The sequence below is a fragment of the Scomber scombrus genome, unplaced genomic scaffold, assembly GCF_963691925.1.
Source record: "Scomber scombrus unplaced genomic scaffold, fScoSco1.1 SCAFFOLD_98, whole genome shotgun sequence".
In the NCBI taxonomy this organism is placed as follows: Eukaryota; Metazoa; Chordata; class Actinopteri; order Scombriformes; family Scombridae; genus Scomber; species Scomber scombrus.
The window spans coordinates 71,892-93,906 of NW_026910609.1; the positions used below are offsets into that span (position 1 = coordinate 71,892).

The window sequence follows — 22,015 nt, forward strand, 5'->3', positions numbered from 1 at the left end:
CTTTCATAAAAACTGATGCATCTTAAATTCAGTAAAATTATATTCAACTATTGTTTACATAGCGTCAAATCACAATAAAAGGTATCTCAAGGTACATTTAACATAGAGCAAGTCTAGACGGTACTCTTTATTTAACCTTTGAGTCGTCCTCCCGGGTCAAATTGACCCCGTCTGTTTTGACTGTTCCTTCTTTCCTCCCTTCCTTCCTGCCGTCTGTCCTTCCTTCCTCCCTCCCTCCCTCCTTCCTTCCTTCTGTCCTTCCTTCCTCCCTCCCTCCTTCTTTCCTTCCCTCATTCCTGCCTTCCTTTCCTTCCTCCCTCCCTCCTCTCTTTCTTTTCCCCCCCTACCTTCCTCTCTTCCTTCTTTCCTCCCTCCCTTCTACCTATCATTTGCCATCAAATTACCAGCTGTGGACATGTAGGGAAAATAAAGTGTGTCAAACTTTTGATCGTCTTTTTTAAAATTTGATGGCTCTTAAATTGAAAAGCTGCTTGAGAGAAAAAAAAAACATCTGTGTGTTTGATTTCCTGTTTGTGTGTTTTCACATTGAACCTGATCAGAGAGCAGCAGAGATTTCGCCCGCCTCTCTGGCTTTCTCTAAGAAGTTGGGACGAAGCTGCGAGGACGGCCGAGTCTCGCTGATCCCACCGCGGCGCTCCTCTCTCTGTTGCCAGGCAACCACCTGTTAGAGTCGGCCCAGTCATCTGGAGTACAGCGCGAGATGCTGATGGATATGTATGCTGCATAGACGGGGGCATAAATGTGCGAGGTGATAAATGGATGGAGAGATAAATGAAGGGAGACGCTCCGCAGAGGCAAAGGTTGCGTCTGTTGATGTGATTTTAAGGAGCCGTGTTAGTGTTAGAGAGCGATGGATGAAGAGGCCGATAAATGTCTTCAGCTGCAGCACTTAGGAGGGTTTAAACATATATAGGAGGAGAAAAAAGCTGGGTTGTAAGTAGGTCGTACACATTATAGGCAGAGCGAAGGAAAAAACACAAACAAAGGCAAAAGAGAGATAAACTCCCACAATCAGGGTTCAAGTCTTTTCATGTGGAAAAGCAGCAGAGACGAGAGAAAAAGGTGGAAAATGACTCTCACGCTGTTCCAGTTTGCATCTTTTTCTTGTGGTGATGATTGTGGTGGAGCGATTACACACAGACAGAAATTGCGAAAGGCAGATTGAAGAAAAGAGTTTTTTTTTTGTTTTTTTCTTTTCATGTGGAAGAAAAGCAGAGATGCATGTGAGGAACAAAAGGAGCAAATGTGAGGTTTGCTCAGTCAAGACGAGAGTGTGAAAAGGATTATTGTGAGACACCAGCAGAAATCTCTTTATTTAAAGCTTCATTTTTATGTATAAAAACACATTTCTGCAGACATTTCAGTCATGTGCATTCATCATGTGTCTTTTTTATTATTCTTATATATTATCAGGAGCAGCAGGAGGATTATTCTTTATGTCGTCACTTGTTCTGTCTTATTATCAGCTTGTCAATCAACTGTGAAGCACTTTGAACAACATTAAAACATATGAAAGTCTATAAATACAGTTTGATTGATGTCTTGCATGATTAATAATAATATAAACATTTTAAACACCAACATTACCAATATATCACCTGGTCATATCCTCATAAATATCCTCTAATATAATGAGTCCCCTACTTTTTTTTGTAATTTTCGTACTTTTGAAAGCAGTTTTTATTGTCAGTCCTGAGCTGGTCTGTGCAGTTAAACGCTGATCTGCTTTAATATTAAACAAGGTTTCACTGAAGATGAGTCAAGATAACACAAGTCAAACACAAACTCTGCAGTAAAAGAACAAAAGACGTGTTTTAAAGTGATGAAAGCACATTAGAGCGAGCGGCAGGAGGAGCTTTGATCCGGTGGCTCGGAGCTGATGTGAGGTGACGTTTGAGCAGATGAAGTTTTTCGGGTCCACGGTGGAAGACGAAGGCTGACGGTTAAATATGAGTCACACTTTTGTCGGGGTGAGAAATGAGTTTTGATGAGGCTCCTGGATGTGTGAGCTGGCCGGTAGATAAGCTCCAGGATAGACCGACTGTGACACAGCGCTAATATTTAAACATTATCTTCTACTCACAGAGAAGTGTTTGGGTCTGAAGCATAGACTGTATATAAAAATGGACGTAACATCCGTGACGTCACCCATTGGTTTGTGGACTGCTGCTTGGAAGCGAATAGATTCGGATCTGAGCAGCACCATCTTGAACATTTCAGGTGCATGCTGGGAAAAATAAAAACATGGATTCTCCTTATATGGGCATCAGGAGGAGCATGAGGCGCCCTCCTGAACCTGTGAACCAATCAACCTGTCAATCACCACGTAGCCACGCCCTAATGCATACCCTGCTTTATCGTCACATATAAAATCAGGGAGGCCAAAATGTCCCAAATGAACATCATACTGCATTGAAGAAGGCTTTAAACTAGCGATTGAGACCATAAACACATTTTGAAAACGTTTACTGAGGTTAGAAATCAAGTGAGAAGTTGGTGAATTCTCCATTGACTTGTATAGAGACGGAAGTCCTTTTGACACCAAAACGGTCGCCCCCTGGTGGCCTTTTGATAGAATGCAGTTTTAAATTACTTCCTCGTTGGCCTCATTTCAGAGGACCGGAACTCCCCGCCTGGCCACAACATTATAATCCCAGTCAAAGTATATCCTTAATTATATATAATTATACCTGTGGCAGACGTAACAGGAGCAGTCTTTGTGCAGCGGGCATCCCGTCAGAACATTTAATAAAGTAAAGCTTGAAATAGAACAACAAAGTCCATTGTAGCTGAATATGTGTTTTCTAAGCATTTATCTAACTTTTTAATATCATAAAGATACGTATTTTCTGTTGTTGTATACCAAGTTTATATTTTTCTCTTATATATTGTAAATTCATGTGTATTTTATTCACTTGGTGATGCAAATGTCAGTCAGATCGACTATTGATGCTTTCAAAACACATCTGTGCTTCAACATTTGGTATAAACACTTTTTATGAGGGGAACAAACTGTGAGGATAGAATATGAACACTATCTGAGGGATAAATAATGATCAAGTCAAAGTACTTGCGAGTGAAAAACTAGAATCTCCTGTTTGTTAAACACATTTTTAGTATTCAGACAGTTTTTATCTTCTCCTAACAGCAGCGGTGACACACAGCCGAGCCGTCTCTCTGCTTACAACCTGAATATATCAACGACACACAGAACTGATGACTGCAGTCTCTGAAAAATATCACAGGAAGATGCAATCTGTTTCCCGCTTCTTGAACAAAACAAGGTGCTTCGACACAGATTCCTGCTGTACAAATTAAATTAGCTGTCAGCAATAATCTCATCCTTCTTTTCTTTTCTTTTTTTAACTCTTCACTTCATCCTCGAGGTCTTTTATCAACCCTGACAGATAAAACAGAGCAGAGACAGGCAGTGCAGGCTTCTCAGACTGTCAAATTTAACAGTATTCAGCAAAAACAAGGTGTGTTAAACATGTTTTGCTTGACATTTGTAAAGGGTATTTTTTATGTGTGCAGCTTCAACAGTTACATCAGTGTTTGGTGAATGTCTCCTTTTGAGGATTTGTGTGGTTGGAGGTGGTTTTTTCCTCGGATTGGAAGGTGTAATCCGTCTGAAGAATAGGATTTAGGAGAAACATCCAGGTGGTATATGAGGCTCACATCGGGCTCCGCTGGTGCAGATCTGGAGCTTTGGCAGCTACAAATAGGGACTGGACTCCAGCGTGTGTGTGTGTGTGTGTGTGTGTGTGTGTGTGCATGTTGTGGGCGGATGGTTTTAAGAAATAAGAAGAAATGTTTTAAATAGATGTCACATTGCTTCTGCAGAACAGAGTCAAGATGTTTAACCTTCGTGTTGTCCTCCCGGGTCAAATTGACCCCATCCGTTTTGACTGTTCCTTCTTTTCTCCCTTCCTTCCTTCCTCTGTCCTTCTTTCCTTCCTTTCCTTCCTTTCCTTCCTCCCTTCCTATTTTCCTTTCTCCCTCCTACCTTCCTTCCTTCTTTCCTCCGTCCTTCCTTCCTTCCTTTCCTTCCTCCCTTCCTTCCTCCTACCTACCTTCCTTCCTTCTTTCCTCGGTCCTTCCTTCCTTCTTCCTCCCTTCCTTCCTTCCTACCTAATTTCCTTCCTTCTTCCTTCCTTCCTCCCTCCTTTCTTTCCTTCTTCCTCCTTTCCTTCCTTTCTTCCTTCTTCCTCCCTCTTTCCTCCGTTCCTTCCTTGACTCAAGGACAACAGGAAGGTTAAAATCTAAAGTTTTTCCTCTACAACACTTCCCGAGTCTCTCTGTCAGGGTATTGAGAGTTTTATTAATGTTACACCTCCTCACTAGAAGGCCCAAAATCATCCCTCATGAGGTGACAGCAGGGATGAATTATATATATTTCCTGAATCTGCAGAGTCTGCTGATCATAGCGGTGCTTAAAGCCTCAGTCTGTGATGTTCTGAGTCGCTGTGTTATGCTGAAGTAAAGTCAACAGCTGGGTTTGAATGAAAGCCAAGAGTGTGAAAACGCTGCCAAACATATTAAACTGAAGCATTAATCAAAGTGCTCGAATCAAGTTTAATTAAAGATATACACCAGCTTTAAAAAGAGCAGTTTATTGTGGCGTTTGGCTTCCATCATGAGCTGATTACAGTCGAAATATAAACTTCTGTATACGAAGGCTGCAACTAACGATTATATTCATCATCAATTTTTTTAAAAAGTTGATTATTCCAGTAGTTTGTTTGTCAGAATGTTAGAAAATGGTTAAAAATTTCAATAAAAGCTCAAAAATACAACCAGAAATGTCTCGTTTTGTCTCGACACACAGTCCACCACCCAAAGTACTACTGTACAATATCAGGTATTTCATGTATAATATAATTCAGTGTATAATTTCAGTTCAACTGTGCAATAAGAATATCAACTCATCTATCATTAGGGCCTGAGCACCTACAGCGTGAAGGAAATTATTATTATTGGCGTTCTTATTCTCTAGAAACAAACGCATTTTTGGCGGCTGCAGCACATCCCAAAATTTCATGAAATTGTGATTGGGCGTAGGTGTGGCCAGTGGACTCCATAGCGCCCCCAAACACCGGGTCATGTGACCAAAAAACTTTATTTGATATAATGAAATTCGCAGCACTCATCAGTCTCATCGGTATACCCGGAAAATTATTTTTTGTTCAGACTCACCAAATTCGGCAGTAATTCAACATGATACCACATCTGTCCCTGTGCTCAGTAGCGCCCCCTAATGCCTTTTCCCATGTTGTACATACTGACAAACTCCTGCACACGCCAAATTTCGCACATTCATCAAGACTCACGAATGCTGACTTCTGATATGGGTCTGAGCCTTTTAAGTGGCAAGATGGCTCCACAGCGCCCCCTGGAACATTTCACACTTAAAGCCCTGCCTCCGATATGCATATGTATCATGACCAGACGCACAAAAAAGCCTCTTGGACCCATACCCTAAAGGCCCATTTATGCTCAACGTACGTATGAACATGTCTACGTCCTTTTCAAATGATGTTACCGTCACATACTTCCATGCGTCCTTTACGTGGATGTTAACCAATACATCCACCAGGGGGCAGCACAGAGTCAAAAGTTTATGCTCTGTGATTTAATGAATACCTGACACTGGTAGGTATTCATTAAATCACATCATTCATGTTTATAATTAAAACTTTCTCAGTTTACTTACTGTTTGAAATGGAATAAAACACACATATTACACCTGAAACAGTGTGTCAGGTTAATGGGTAATGGTCCGGTAATGATTTGTTTAACTGAACTCCATCCATCCATCCTCTGCCGCTGATCCGGGGTCGGGTCGCTGGGGCAGCAGCCTAAGCAGGGAAGCCCAGACTTCCCTCTCCCTAGCCACTTCGTCCAGCTCATCCCGGGGGATTCCCGAGGCATTCCCAGGCCAGCCGAGAGACATAGTCTCTCCAGCATGTCCTGGGTCTCCTACCAGTGGGACGTGCCCTGAACACCTCACCAGGGAGGCATCCGGGGGGCATCCTAACTAGATGCCCGAGCCACCTAATCTGGCTCCTCTCAACACGGAGGAGCAGCGGGTCTGTCACCCTATCTCGAAGGGAGAGCCTAGCCACCCTACGGAGGAAGCTCATTTCTGCCGCTTGTACCCGCGATCTTGTTCTTTCGGTCACCCAAAGCTCATGACCATAGGTGAGGGTAGGAACGAAGATCGACTGGTAAATCGAGAGCTTTGCCTTTCAGCTCAGCTCCCTCTTTACCACGATGGATGTGTGCAGAGTCTGCATTACTGCAGACGCCGCACCAATCTGCCTGTCGATCTCCCGCTCCATCCTTCCCTCACCCGTGAACAAGACCCCGAGGTACTTGAACTCCTCCACTTGGGGCAGGATCTCATCCCCGACCCGGAGAGTGCACTCCACCCTTTTCCGGCTGAGGACCATGGACTCGGATTTGGAGGTGCTGATTATCATCCCAGTGGCGAACCGATCCAGTCAGAGTTGAAGGGTCACGGTCTGATGAAGCCAACAGGACTACATCATCTGCAAAAAAGCAGTGACCCAATCCTGAGGTCACCAAAACGGACCCCTTCAACGCCTTGGCTGCGCCTAGAAATCCCGTCCATAAAGATTATGAACAGGATTGGTGACAAAGAGTAGCCCTGGCAGAGTCCAACCCCCACTGGAAACAAGTCTGAGTTATGTGGACCAAGCTCTGACACCGGTCGTACAGGGAACGGACGGCCCGTATCAGGGGGTCCGATACCCCGTACTCCCAGAGAACCCCCCACAGGATTCCCAGAGGCACACGGTCGAATGCCTTCTCCAAGTCCACAAAACACATGTGGACTGGTTGGGCAAACTCCCATGCACCCTCTAGGACCCTGCAGAGGGTGTAGTGCTGGTCCACAGTTCCACGACCCGGACGAAAACCACATTGCTCCTCCTGAATCTGAGGTTCGACTATCCGACGGACCCTCCTCTCCAGTACCCCCGAATAGACCTTACCAGGGAGGCTGAGGAGTGTGATCCCCCTATAGTTGGAACACACCCTCCGGTCCCCCTTCTTAAAAAGAGGGACCGCCACCCCAGTTTGCCAATCGAGAGGCACTGCCCCCGATTTCCAGGCAATGCTACAGAGTCATGTCAACCATGACAGCCCCACAACATCCAGGGGCCCTGCCACCGAGGAGCTTTTTGACCACCTCAGCGACCTCAGCCCAGCTCACATTGCACCCGACCCCTTTGGCCCCTCCTACGGGTGATGGGTCCGACTGGAAGGGGGTCCCATGTTTCTTCTTCGGGCTGTGCCCGGCCAGGCCCCATGGGTGCAGGCCCAGCCACCAGGCGCTCGCCATCAAGCCCCACCCCCAGGCCTGGCTCCAGGGGGGGGCCCGGTGACCTGCATCCGGGCAAGGGAAACAAAGGACCATATATATTGTTCATCATAAGGGGTCTTGTGAGCTACGCTTTGTCTGGTCCCTCCCCCAGGACCTGTTTGCCATGGGTGACCCTACCAGGGGCATAAAGCCCCCGACAACTGAGCTCCTGGGGTCATTGGGACACGTAAACCCCTCCACCACGATAAGGTAGTAGCTCAGGGAGGGCGTTTAACTGAACTGGACTGGTGTATTAACTCAGACTGGGTTTGGGTTAGGCTGAGTTTCAATTAAACCTTTTAAAAGAACACAGTAACCTTACATATGCAGATCCAACATCTCTCTGTATTTTACTGGTGAAAAAGACACACTGGTGTATAAGACGCTCCCCACTTTTCAATGAAAAAAATATGGTTTAAGGTGCGTCTTATATACCGGGTTTTACGGTAAATCCCTGTCATTATAAGCAGCATAGACTTTTATTGTAAGAGAGTCATGCCATTTAAGCTCTCGCAGGCCACATAAAATAACATGGAAGGCCGGAATTATAATGAAAATAAAGTTTTTGTTTGATTTTATAGGACATTTAGGCCGAACAACTATGATGAGGTGACAGAGGCAGAAAGTACAAAGTGTACTAAACATTTCTTCATGTGTGGTTAACACCTGCAAACATCGTCATGAGAAGGTTTCACTATGAATAGTGTGGTCAGAGCTTTGTCTGCACTTTTTCACCATCAATCATGTGGTTTTCACAGCGTGCTGTGGTTAAGCTTTCCACCTTTTAGAGATGAGATGTAGATATAAAAAATATAATAACTTAACCCTTACATACTGTTCATATTCTGATCATAGTCTCACATTCATCAGTCATTAATAAATGTTTGATTAATCTTGTGGGAAAGACATTCACTGTTTATGATACAGGAGAACATTTTATGGCATACAACAATATTTGAATGCTTTTTTTTTTATTAAGCAGGTCAAATTGGTACATTTGCATATAAAAATGTGTATGAGCTGCACAAAAATAAAAACTGATGCATCTGTATACTGTGGGTCATGTTAGGAAAAGTTCAGCTAAAAGAAATGTGTATATGGTGTTTTTACAGCTCTCAATTTTGAAAATGGGTCAAATTTGACCCTGAACAGTGTGTAAGGGTTGATAACTTTCTGCTTCAACAAGGTTTATGTTGGTGAAGCAGAAGGACGCACATCTGATCTGATTTCTTATGGTTTTTGCACTTGTGTTTAAATTTTGTTCATCTTAATTTTGAGCCTTTCATGCTTGTATATATTGTCCGTCTTTGTGAAGCACTTTAGTGCAAAGTCTGTTTGCTTTTTGAAGTCATACATAAATAAAATAAACTTAAACTTAAACATCTCCCATCATACGTGAGAATTATGTTCTGTTTTCTGCTTGTAGTTGAGTCAAACCTGTTTTTGGAGGTTTGACACTTCCTGTCTGTAACTGAACATGGAAACTAATCGGGGGGGGGGGCTGAAAGATGACAAGTGGTTTGTGGTTTTAAGGTGGAGAAATTCATCAAAAGAAGAGAGAGAGCTGAGGTCAAACAGAGTCTATATATTTGTGACTAAAGAGCAGAAACTTCATCTGGACATTCATCTTTCTACATTTGAAGAACTCTGAACGCTGAATCCTGATTGGTGAGTTTATTAAATATAAATTAAAAAACATATTGATCTGTGCTCAACTACAAAACCTCTCGATATAGATAGTCTTTAAATCATAAATGTAATTATTTTGGGGGCCTCAGTCCTATTTAAAAAAAAAAGTGGTTAAAGTCACTTCTCTGAACAGTGACTTCAACCAGCTGTGGCTGAATCTGAGTGAGTTATTAACAACTGTGGTTAAGATACCCTTTATTGTTGTTATGTTTTTGGAACGTTGTTACTGCTAACAATATTACTATTGTTAGAAGTAATCATACAATGCAGTAAAATGTTAAAATGTGTCCCTGGCTCTGGGTGTTCTGGGCTTAAACCCAGATTTAGTCAACTCCTACCGTAAAAACCGGTGTGTAAGGGCGTTTTCACACAACTAGTTCGATTATTCTGTCTGCACCAGGCAGTAAAATTGTTACAATGTAGCATACAGACTGCGGTGTGGTCCGATCAAAATTGGTCCGATTGACGTTCCCTCATCTTCCGGTAGAAGCACCAGAGGTCAGCATTTGGTGCGGAGTCAAGCGGACCGAGACCACCTCTTTTTGGAGGTCTCGGTCCGCTAGATATAGTGCGCACCCGAGTGTGATTGATGCTTTCACACCAAGGAAAACGAACCGAACTAAGAGCTTTTGGTCCAAATGGACTGTTTAATGCGCTGTTGGTGTGAAAGCGCCCTAAGTTGCACCAGTATAAGAGACAGTCTATTTTTGGGTGGGTCATGCTGGGAAAAACACTTTTCTATTAAAGACTGGTCTATATGAATGCACCAGTAGTTATTCATTTATAAACACATATATTTATACTCCAAAACATTTTCAATTTACTTTTATTTGATACACAATCACACATATTACACCTGAAATAGTGTGTGGGGTTAATGGTTAATGGTCCGCTAATGATTTGTTTAACTGAACTGGACCGCTATATTAACTCAGACTGGGTTTGGGTTTGGCTGAGTTTCAATTAAGCTTTTTAAAAGAACACAGTAACTTTACATATTTGATAGTGTGACTCCGTGTGCTTACTGAGTCCATAAAACTCTTCATCAGAGCTGTTGCTAAAGAAATACTCTAATGTGAAGATTCATTCTTAAGGCAGTAAAGTTACATTTTCACACTTTTTCAGTGTATTCAGACTTGATGTATTTGTGTGTGTCACTATGGTCAGAAGGTGTGACAATGTGTGTGTCTGTGGTACATATACAGAAGAGACGACCATGAGTCCCGTAGAAACATTACAGACCTGCTGTTTAACCAAACCTTTTTCATCATGTTATACTTCTTTATTTAACTGTGTGTTTTCCTGTTGTACAGCTGTTCTCCTGACTGCAGAGATGAAGCATTCATACCTAACCGCTGCAAGAGTTGGTCTAACTGCAGAGATGAAGTGTTCATACCTTCTCACTGGAGGAGTTGTTCTTATTGTAGGACTTTCAGGCCTCATGTGGTGGCTTGTGGTGAGTAGCAAATTCTGCTAACAGTGAGGACAGTTTTACACTTAGTTTCCATTCCAATACTCTGTGTGTGTGTGTGTGTGTGTGTGTGTGTGTGTGTGTGTGTGTGTGTGTGTGTGTGTGTGTGTGTGTGTGTGTGTGCGTGTTGTGTAATTTAATGTTGTGGTAAAAAAGGATGACAAAAAACAAGTGGAGAGGTTTTAATTTAGTCTTTGAACTGCAGCAGTGAATAAACATGTTAATCAAAAATGTCTCCAGTCAGAGTGATCTTAAAGTTTGACATACCACAGAAAAGTGTGTTGTTAACCACCCTGCCTTATTTGAATGATTAAAAAAAACGCTAAATATATGAAATTAGGCTTCAAAGTTGTGTAAAAATCAGCCTCTGTAGTAGTGTTAGATGTAGTAACAATAACTCACCACTAGGCAGGTAGTAGTAGTAGTGTTAGATGTAGTAACAATAACTGGCCACTAGGCAGGTAGTAGTAGTAGTAGTGTTAGATGTAGTAACAATAACTGGCCACTAGGCAGGTAGTAGTAGTAGTAGTGTTAGATGTAGTAACAATAACTCACCACTAGGCAGGTAGTAGTAGTGTTAGATGTAGTAACAATAACTGGCCACTAGGCAGGTAGTAGTAGTAGTGTTAGATGTAGTAACAAGAATTGGCCACAATGCATGTAGTACTAGTAGTGTTAGATGTAGTAAAAAGAATTGGCCACTAGGCAGGTAATAGTAGTAGTAGTAGTAATGTTAGGTGTAGTAACAATGACTGGCCACTAGGCAGGTAGTAGTTGTAGTGTTAGGTGTAGTAACAATAACTCACCACTAGGCAGGTAGTAGTAGTAGTAGTGTTAGATGTAGTAACAATAACTGGCCACTAGGCAGGTAGTATTAGTAGTGTTAGATGTAGTAACAATAACTGGCCACTAGGCAGGTAGTATTAGTAGTGTTAGATGCAGTAACACTAACTCACCACTAGGCAGGTAGTAGTAGTTGTAGTGTTAGATGTAGTAACAATAACTCGCCACTAGGCAGGTAGTAGTAGTAGTAGTGTTAGATGTAGTAACAATAACTGGCCACTAGGCAGGTAGTAGTAGTTGTAGTAGTTTTAGATGTAGTAACAATAACTGGCCACTAGGCAGGTAGTAGTAGTAGTAGTAGTAGTGGTGTTAGATGTAGTAACAATAACTGGCCACTAGGCAGGTAGTAGTAGTAGTGTTAGATGTAGTAACAATAACTGGCCACTAGGCAGGTAGTAGTAGTTGTAGTAGTGTTAGATGTAGTTACAATAACTCGCCACTAGGCAGGTAGTAGTAGTGTTAGATGTAGTAACAATAACTGGCCACTAGGCAGGTAGTAGTAATAGTGTTAGATGTAGTAACACTAACTGGCCACTAGGCAGGTAGTAGTAGTTGTAGTAGTGTTAGATGTAGTAACAATAACTGGCCACTAGGCAGGTAGTAGTAGTAGTGTTAGATGTAGTAACACTAACTGGCCACTAGGCAGGTAGTAGTAGTAGTAGTAGTGTTAGATGTAGTAACAATAACTGGCCACTAGGCAGGTAGTAGTAGTTGTAGTAGTGTTAGATGTAGTAACAATAACTGGCCACTAGGCAGGTAATAGTAGTAGTAGTAGTAGTGTTAGATGTAGTAACACTAACTGGCCACTAGGCAGGTAGTAGTAGTAGTGTTAGATGTAGTAACAATAACTGGCCACTAGGCAGGTAGTAGTAGTAGTAGTAGTGTTAGATGTAGTTACAATAACTCGCCACTAGGCAGGTAGTAGTAGTGTTAGATGTAGTAACAATAACTGGCCACTAGGCAGGTAGTAGTAGTGTTAGATGTAGTAACAATAACTGGCCACTAGGCAGGTAGTAGTAGTGTTAGATGTAGTAACACTAACTGGCCACTAGGCAGGTAGTAGTAGTAGTGTTAGATGTAGTAACACTAACTGGCCACTAGGCAGGTAGTAGTAGTAGTGTTAGATGTAGTAACAATAACTGGCCACTAGGCAGGTAATAGTAGTAGTAGTGTTAGATGTAGTAACACTAACTGGCCACTAGGCAGGTAGTAGTAGTAGTAGTAGTGTTAGATGTAGTAACAATAACTGGCCACTAGGCAGGTAGTAGTAGTTGTAGTAGTGTTAGATGTAGTAACAATAACTGGCCACTAGGCAGGTAATAGTAGTAGTAGTAGTAGTGTTAGATGTAGTAACACTAACTGGCCACTAGGCAGGTAGTAGTAGTAGTGTTAGATGTAGTAACACTAACTGGCCACTAGGCAGGTAGTAGTAGTAGTGTTAGATGTAGTAACAATAATTGGCCACTAGGCAGGTAATAGTAGTAGTAGTGCTAGATGTAGTAACAATAACTGGCCACTAGGCAGGTAATAGTATTAGTAGTGTTAGATGTAGTAGCAATAACTGGCCACTAGGCAGGTAGTAGTAGTAGTAGTAGTAGTGTTAGATGTAGTAACAATAACTGGCCACTAGGCAGGTAGTAGTAGTAGTAGTGTTAGATGTAGTAACAATAACTCACCACTAGGCAGGTAGTAGTAGTAGTGTTAGATGTAGTAACAATAACTGGCCACTAGGCAGGTAGTAGTAGTAGTAGTGTTAGATGTAGTAACAATAACTCACCACTAGGCAGGTAGTAGTAGTAGTAGTAGTGTTAGATGTAGTAACAATAACTGGCCACTAGGCAGGTAGTAGTAGTAGTAGTGTTAGATGTAGTAACAATAACTGGCCACTAGGCAGGTAGTAGTAGTTGTAGTGTTAGATGTAGTAACAATAACTGGCCACTAGGCAGGTAGTAGTAGTAGTGTTAGATGTAGTAACAATAACTGGCCAGTCAGAAAGACTTTAGACTACTAAACAATGAAACATGTTTAACTGACAGGTTCAGTAGCATCATTGTCTCATCATGCTAACAAGAAACATTCAGACTTCAACCTGGATTTACTGCTGCACTTATATAATATGTCATTTCTTGAAGTTACTTTAAGTAAATCATAAAATCTTTGTTGTGTAACATCACCTGTTCTTTCCTTCTTCTGCTCTCCAGACCTCTGCGCTCCAGACATCTGCGCTCCAGACCTCTGCGCTCCAGACCTCTGCTCTCCAGAGCTCTGAACCATTTCCACTCAACATGGCTCCTGATGCTGTTGATGACATGTATGATGGCTGCAGAGAGAAAATGGAGACGGTCATCGACACATACTTCAAAGACGAGTTAGTGGGAAATTTTTCAGTTGCCTGGAAACGTGCAGAAAGCTGTTCAAAGAAACGTCACCCAGAGGATGAGGATCTCACCAAAAACCACATGCAGGCAATCTGTGCTTATACATCTAACAACATTTATGAAGAATTCAATAATGCAGTCCGCACCGGTAAGAAAACCTACACCAGCTCCTTCAAATTCCACTCTTTACATTTCTGGCTGACTCGTGCCATACAAATCCTGAATAAAAAACAAGAGTGTCGAACCTCTTATAGAAGAACTAAAGTTGGGTTCAATGGCAAACTTCACAGCATCATTAGGTTTGGTACGTTTGCCTCCAGCTCTAAACTTCCAGATCTTACACGTTTTGGTAGCAAGACCTGCTTTAAAATTAAGAGCTGCTTAGGAGCCTACCTGAAGGATTATTCAAGCTTAAACAGAAAGGAGGAAGAGGTGCTTATCCCGCCCTATGAAATATTCCAGATAACCAATATTAAAGGTAAGGGTAAACGTTCACCCATGCCTGACTGTGAGAAGGTCTTCATTTTGGAAAGTAAAGGAATAGCCAGTTACCTCAACTGCAAAGCTGCAAAAAAATGACAGAGCAGAGTTTCCTCACATCATCATCTATGACTGTGCAGGATTTACATTGATGTCTGTGTGCAGCAGACTGTATATCTGTACGGGATTGATACATGAGTGATATCAGAAAAAATGCAGATTTATTTGTGTTTAAATTTAGATTTTCTGTTTTTTCTTTCTTTTTATTTTCATGCTGTTTGTATTTTTATTTCATTTAAACTTTTGATTGATGTTGCAATTTGTTGCTTTTAATCAATGATATGTGTTGCAGCAATAACATTAGTTCTGTGATACTCTCTGTCATAACAAAGGAAAAAAGGGATGGAAAATGAAATATCTCAATTAATCGATATTGAATCAAATTGGAAATTACAGTATACAACCGTATTTCTGCAGTATATAACAGTATTTTTCAGTATTTTTCAGTATTTTTGCAGTATATAACAGTATTTTTGCAGTATATAACAGTATTTTTCAGTATTTTTGCAGTATATAACAGTATTTTTCAGTATTTTTCAGTATTTTTGCAGTATATAACAGTATTTTTTGCAGTATATTACAGTACTTTTGCAGTATTTTTGCAAAATGTGTAAACTTGTATGTAGTATATAGTATCAGTTATTTTATTTTATTTTTTATCACTCTCTCCAGGGAGATCAATAAAGATACCATACCTGTTTTCATTAGCTGCAGACACAGCTGGAACCAGCAGCTGTTTACAGGATGTTATAGTTCATCACATCTTTTTCTTTACATTTATAGTTATCATTCTTAGTGTTACTGTTTTATTTTGAAATCATTTCTCCTTGTTTTTTTTTTACTTCCTGTGTTTCACATGCGTCCAGTTTCTAATCATCTCTTGTGTATTTTAAGTTCAGTTTTCTGTTCTGCTTTGTCTCTGTGATTTTTTTGGCCTGCATCTCTCATAATAAAGACTTTTATAGGGGTTTTTTCGTCAGTGTTGTTTTTGGTTTTCAGTCTTTGCCTTTGGGTTCGCTCTCCTTGTGACCAGAACACTAAAGAAATGTTAAAAACGTTCACATTTGAGATGTTGAAACTAGAGAATTTCTTCTTTTAAAAACACTCAAAATTAATTATCAAAATAGTTGATAGTGTTGAGGCGGGGGGGCGAGGGCCTGTTCATCGCTGCTTGCAGCTTTAAATTTACTTATATTTATTTCTGTACTTTTGTTTTTCACTCATACAGTCCTTATGAGCCAGAAGCTTTTAAAGTTCAGAGTATCCAACTCTTCATAATTTACACCTAAATGATATGTTAGTCAGCTTTGGTTGTTGCTTGTTGTTAGATCTGCTCTATATTATAACAACTGATGGTATAATATGTGACCAGCCTCAGTCTGTGGATTTATCTGTCTGTTAACTTCCTGCATGTTCTACTTTCTCCTCTCACACATGAATCATAATGAAAATAAAGTTTGAATTTGTTTTTACAGGAAATGTAGGCCCCTAACAACAATGATGGGGTGACAGGCAGAAAGTACAAAGTGTACTAAACATTTCTTTATGTGTGGTTAACACCTGCAAACATTGTCATGAGAAAGTCTCACTCTGCAAACTGAATGCAGATCTTTTTCTGCACTTTATCAGCATCAGTCATGTGGTTTTCACAGTGTGCTGTATTTCAACCTATCAAAGATCAGATGTAGACATAAAAATTTGATTAACTTTATAACTGTCTACTTCTATAATTGTAGTAATAACTAAGATGAAGAAGGTTTATGTTGCTGAAGCAGAAGGAAGCACGTCTCCCTCCATTCATGTGAATTATGTTCTGTTTTCTGCTTGTAGTTGTGTCAAAGAGGTTTGACACTTCCTGTCTGTGCTCACGTAGACTGTAACTGAATGCGAGAACTAATCAGGGAGGGGGGGGGGCTGAAAGATGACAAGAAGGTGGTAGTTTGTGGTTTTAAGGGGATAGATTGAACAAGAGGAAGAAAGAGCAAACTGATGTCAAACAGCATCTATCTCTTTGTGAGTAAAGAGCAGAAACTTCATCTGGAAACTTAATAAAACTAACTGTGTTCATCTTTCTACATTTGAAGAACTCTGAATCTGAACACTGAATCCTGATTGGTGAGTTTATTAAATATAAATGCTTTACTCAAGTATAAAATCTCTCGATACAGATAGTCTTTAAATCATAAAATTAATTATCTTTGTCTTCATTTTGGTTGAATTTGGGAAGATTTCTTTCTCCAGTCCTGTCTGAACAATTGTTTGAGGCTTCAGTCCCGAATGTTTTCTCAAAAGCAACATGTACTTAAAAAAAAAAAAAGAAATCCGGTTAAAGTAACTTTTTCTGATCAGTGACTTCAACCAGCTGTTGACTGATCCTGAGTAAGTTTATAACAACTATGGTTGAGATATTGTTATTTATTTATGCTGTTTTTTTAACATTGTTGATAAGGACCAAAACAAATCACTACTACTATTACTATTGTTTGCAGTAATCATACAATGCAGTAAAATCTAATTCCAGTTAGGTTAAGTTAAAATTTGCCCCTGGTTCTGGGTGTTCTGGGCTTAAACCCAGATCTCGTCAACTCCTAAATCTGTGTCTATAATGTGAAATTGTGGATATATAAATGTGGTTGATTTTCATTATAATATTGTTCAGTCTCACCACAGGTTGCAGTTTTTGACCAGACACTCAGAGAAAAGTGAAAGAAATATGTTCACTGATGAACTAAGCGAGATATCCTGTAGTCGTTATTATATTTTGTGAATGATTGCATCATGCAGCATAGTAAAATAATAATAATAACAACATTCACATATCACTTATGTTGAAACTGTTCTTTGTGTGGTTAAACCCAAACAGACATGGCATGATCTGCTTTGGCTGCTTTTGTTCTCTTTCACACAGGAACACAAAGGTTTTTAACCGTTCACATATTCATACAGTAATTACCCTCACACTGTAGCACCATGTTTTACTCAGGACTGTAACTAACTATTATGTTCATTATCAATTAAACTTTCAATTATTTCCTTGATTAATCAATTAGTTGGAAAAGGGTGAAAAATATGGATCAGTGTTGTCCAAAGTCCAAGATGATTCACGCAAATGTCAATCTGTTGTTCCCTGGAGAAGTCTGTCGTTCCCCGTACAATCTGTCGTTCCCTGGACAGTCTGTCGTTCCCCGGACAATCTGTCGTTCCCCGGACAGTCTGTCGTTCCCTGGAGAAGTCTGTCGTTCCCTGGACAGTCTGTCGTTCCCCGGACAATCTGTCGTTCCCCGGACAGTCTGTCGTTCCCCGGACAGTCTGTCGTTCCCCGGAGAAGTCTGTCGTTCCCTGGACAGTCTGTCATTCCCCCGGACAATCTGTCGTTCCCCCGGACAGTCTGTCGTTCCCCGGACAGTCTGTCGTTCCCCGGACAGTCTGTCGTTCGCCTGGACAGTCTGTTGTTCCCCTGACAGTCTGTCGTTCCCTGGACAGTCTGTCGTTCCCCCGGACAGTCTGTTGTTCCCTGGACAGTCTGTCGTTCCCAGGACAGTCTGTTGTTCCCCTGACAGTCTGTCGTTCCCTGGACAGTCTGTTGTTCCCTGGAGAAGTCTGTTATTCCCTGGACAGTGTGTTGTTACCCGAATAGTGCGTTGTTCCCCAGACAGTCTGTTGTTCCCCTGGACAGTCTGTCGTTCCCAGGACAGTCTGTTGTTCCCCTGACAGTCTGTCGTTCCCTGGACAGTCTGTTGTTCCCTGGAGAAGTCTGTTATTCCCTGGACAGTGTGTTGTTACCCGAATAGTGCGTTGTTCCCCAGACAGTCTGTTGTTACCCCAGACAGTCTGTTGTTCCCTGGACAGTCTGTCATTCCCTGGACAGTCTGTCGTTCCCCCAGACAGTCTGTTGTTCCCTGGACAGTCTGTTGTTCCCCTGACATTCTGTCGTTCACTGGACAGTCTGTCATTCACCTGGACAGTCTGTTGTTCCCCTGGACAGTCTGTCGTTCCCCTGGACAGTCTGTCGTTCCCTGGACAGTCTGTCGTTGCCCTGACATTCTGTCGTTCAGTGGACAGTCTGTCGTTCCCTGGGTAGTCTGTTGTTCCCTGGATAGTCTGTTGTTCCCCTGGACAGTCTGTTGTTCCCCTGGACAGTCTGTCGTTCCCTGGACAGTCTGTCGTTGCCCCGGACAGTCTGTCGTTCCCTGGACAGTCTGTTGTTCCCCTGGACAGTCTGTTGTTCCCCTGAACAGTCTGTCGTTCCCTGGACAGTCTGTCATTGCCCCGGACAGTCTGTCGTTCCCTGGACAGTCTGTCGTTGCTCCAGACAGTCTGTCGTTGCCCCAGACAGTCTGTTGTTCCCTAGACAGTCTGTTGTTCCCTGGACAGTCTGTCGTTCCCTGGACAGTCTGTCGTTCCCCCGGACAGTCTGTCATTCCCTGGACAATCTGTTGTTCCCTGGACAGTCTGTCGTTCCCCCAGACAGTCTGTTGTTACCCGGACAGTGTGTTGTTCCCAGGATAGTGTGTTGTTACCCGGACAGTCTGTTGTTCCCTGGACAGTCTGTCGTTCCCCCAGACAGTCTGTTGATACCCGGACAGTGTGTTGTTCCCAGGATAGTGTGTTGTTACCTGGACAGTCTGTTGTTCCCTGGACAGTCTGTTGTTCCTTGAACAGTCTGTCGTTCCCTGGACAGTCTGTCGTTCCCTGGACAGTCTGTCGTTCCCCCAGACAGTCTGTTGTTCCCTGGACAGTCTGTTGTTCCCTGGACAGTCTGTCGTTCCCCGGACAGCCTATTGGTCTGACACTTCTAACGTGAAGATAGTTTTAAGGTCATTCTTAGGTAATAACGTTACATTTTCACACTTTTACAGTGTGTGTACAAACCTGATGTATTTGTGTGTGTCACCATGGTCAGAAGGTGTGACAATGTGTGTGTCTGTGGTACATATAGAGAAGAGACGACCATGAGTCCCGTAGAAACATTACAGACCTGCTGTCTAACCAAACCTTTTTTAGCATGTTATACTTCTTTATTTAACTGTGTGTGTTCCTGTTGTACAGCTGTTCTCCTGACTGCAGAGATGAAGCATTCATACCTAACCACTGGAAGAGTTGGTCTTACTGCAGAGATGAAGCGTTCATACCTAATCACTGGAGGAATTGTTCTTATTGTAGGACTTTCAGGCCTCGTGTGGTGGCTTGTGGTGAGTAGCACATTCTGCTAACAGTAAGGACGATTTTACATTTAGTTTCCACTCCAACATCGTGTGTGTGTGTTATTGTGTAATTTCCATAATGTTGTGGTAGAAAAAGGATGATAAGAAACAAGTGGAGAGGTTTTAATTTAGTCGCAAGGTTCAGTTTTATTGTCTTTATACAACAGATATTACAATATACTACAGAAAGAGTTTTCTCACGGTGGAAACAAACGTAACGATGTTTCAGAGCAGGAAGATAAACCCACAAAAACTGTTAAAGCACGACTCAAAGTGCACAGTTCACACCTTCAGTCCTGTGTGTAGGGTTTGCTTACAGTTAGTGAAACATGCTGCTTTCACTTCAATGTGCAACACACAACAGGATCGTTCTACTTTAACCACAGTCAGAAAGACTTTAGACTGCTAAACAATGAAACACTGACACGTTCAGTAGCATCATTGCCTCATCATGCTGACAAAAAACATTCAGACTTAAACCTGGATTTACTGCTGCATTTTATATGACTGTCTTTTCTCATTTTGCACTCATAAAGTTAGGGTACCGCTCTGGGGCATGTACATTTTTAAGTCAAATGCTAGTTTTGGTGCACTCTGAGAGCAAAATTAAGAGGTTATGTCTATAAAAAAATGTCTTAAGTCCTTAATGGACTTATTAAACCAAACATCTTTTTCTCCATTGTGTTTCTTCTAATAGCGAAACTATCTGTCCTTGCTTATCAATAAAAGACTCAAATTCTAGATAACTTAGAAGTGGATCAGGATCAGAGTTGATTTATTTTACAAATCAATAAAGAAATAAAGATCTCTCATTAAGTCTTTGCTTTTTACACTAAAGCTAAAGCTGATTCATGTACATGCCAACGTTTCAGATTCAGAGGTTTGAGGCTGAGCTGCAGGGTTGAGTGGAGGTGTAACTGCTGTGAAACAATCAGAAAATAATGTTTTATTGATCTGATTCACCGGCTGAGTCCTCCGTGCAGCAGACACATACATACAGGTGGAGAGTTGTCACAGCTTCACTCAGTCATTTAACAATTTAATCTGCATGAAATAAGATAACGTCTCGTCCTATATCCCTGATATCGCTACATTTGATTTGTCCATATCGTCGCGATATCAATATCTTGCACTTTCATAACTAGATATAGATACGATAACAATATATCGTTCAGCCCTACTTTGAATAAATCATAAAATCTTTGTAGTGTAACATCACCTGTTCTTTCCTTCTTTTGCACTCCAGATCTCTGCGCTCCAGACCTCTTCCCTCCAGATCTCTGAACCATTTCCACTCGACATGGCTACTAAGGCCGTTGATGACATGTACAAAGGCTGCAGAGAGAAAATGGAGAAGAAGGTCAATAACAAATACTTCAAAAAAGAGGATGTGGGAACATTTAAAGATGCCTGGGAAAAAGCAGAAGAATGTTCAAAGCAACTTCACCGAGAGGATAAGGATCTCACCCAAGACCACATGCAGGCAATCTGTGTTTATACAGCTGACGACATTTATGAAGAATTCAATAAAGCAGTCCGCACCGGTAAGAAAACCTACACCAGCTCCTTCAAATTCCACTCTTTCCATTTCTGGCTGACTTCTGCCATACAAATCCTGAATAAAAAACAGAAGTGTCAAATTTCTTATAGAAGAACTGACAATGAGTTCACCGGCAAACTTCGCAAGTACATTCGGTTTGGTACGTTTACCTCCAGCTCTAAACTTACAAATCTTACAGATTTTGGAAGTAAGACCTGCTTTGAAATTAAGAGCTGCTTAGGAGCCTACCTGAAGGATTATTCATACTTAGAAACAGACGAGAAAGAGGTGCTTATCCCCCCCTATGAAAAATTCAAGATAACCAAAATTATTGAAGGTAAAGGTAAATTTAAACCCATGCCTGACTGTGAGAAGGTCTTCATTCTGGAAAGTAAAGGAAAATCTGTGAGTAACCTCAACTGCAAAGCTGCAAAAAAATGAGAGAGCAGAGTTTCCTCACATCATCATCTATGACTGTGCAGGATTTACATTGATGTCTATGTGCAGCAGACTGTATATCTGTACGGGATCAATACATGAGTGATATCATAAAAAATGCAGATTGATTTGTTTTTAAATTTCGATTTTCTGTTTTTTCTTTCTTTTTATTTTCATGCTGTTTGTATTTTTTTTTCATTTAAACTTTTGATGTTGCAGTTTGTTGCTTTTTATCAATATGTGTTGTAGCAATATAACTTTGTGGTGTTGAACAATGACAATAAAGCTATTTCTGATTCTAACGAGTATTCGCATAATTGAAAAAAATAAAGATTAACATTGAACAGCTGTAATGTGCAGAGTCAACAACAAATCAAATAAAGCAATAAAAACTAATTCAGTCATGTTTACGTTAATAAAAAGTTTACAGCAGCTGTTTGAGTCTCTGCGTCAGATGGAAATTAAATGATCTTTTCTCTTCAGTCTGCTTTTCACAGGTGACAT

General features: G+C 41.3%; 2 protein-coding genes across 2 annotated transcripts; both read left to right on the forward strand.

The window, feature by feature from the left end:
• Positions 1-10,478: 10,478 nt before the first annotated feature.
• On the forward strand, positions 10,479-14,368 carry LOC133977132 (NAD(P)(+)--arginine ADP-ribosyltransferase 2-like). The gene is made up of 2 exons (XM_062415268.1): positions 10,479-10,553; positions 13,613-14,368. Exons 1-2 carry the CDS (start codon positions 10,479-10,481, stop codon positions 14,366-14,368), a joined length of 831 nt encoding a protein of 276 aa, XP_062271252.1.
• Positions 14,369-16,346: 1,978 nt separating this feature from the next.
• On the forward strand, positions 16,347-21,623 carry LOC133977133 (T-cell ecto-ADP-ribosyltransferase 2-like). The gene is made up of 3 exons (XM_062415269.1): positions 16,347-16,444; positions 19,379-19,521; positions 20,780-21,623. Exons 2-3 carry the CDS (start codon positions 19,399-19,401, stop codon positions 21,512-21,514), a joined length of 858 nt encoding a protein of 285 aa, XP_062271253.1. The 5' UTR covers positions 16,347-16,444; positions 19,379-19,398; the 3' UTR covers positions 21,515-21,623.
• The last annotated feature ends 392 nt before the right edge of the window (positions 21,624-22,015 follow it).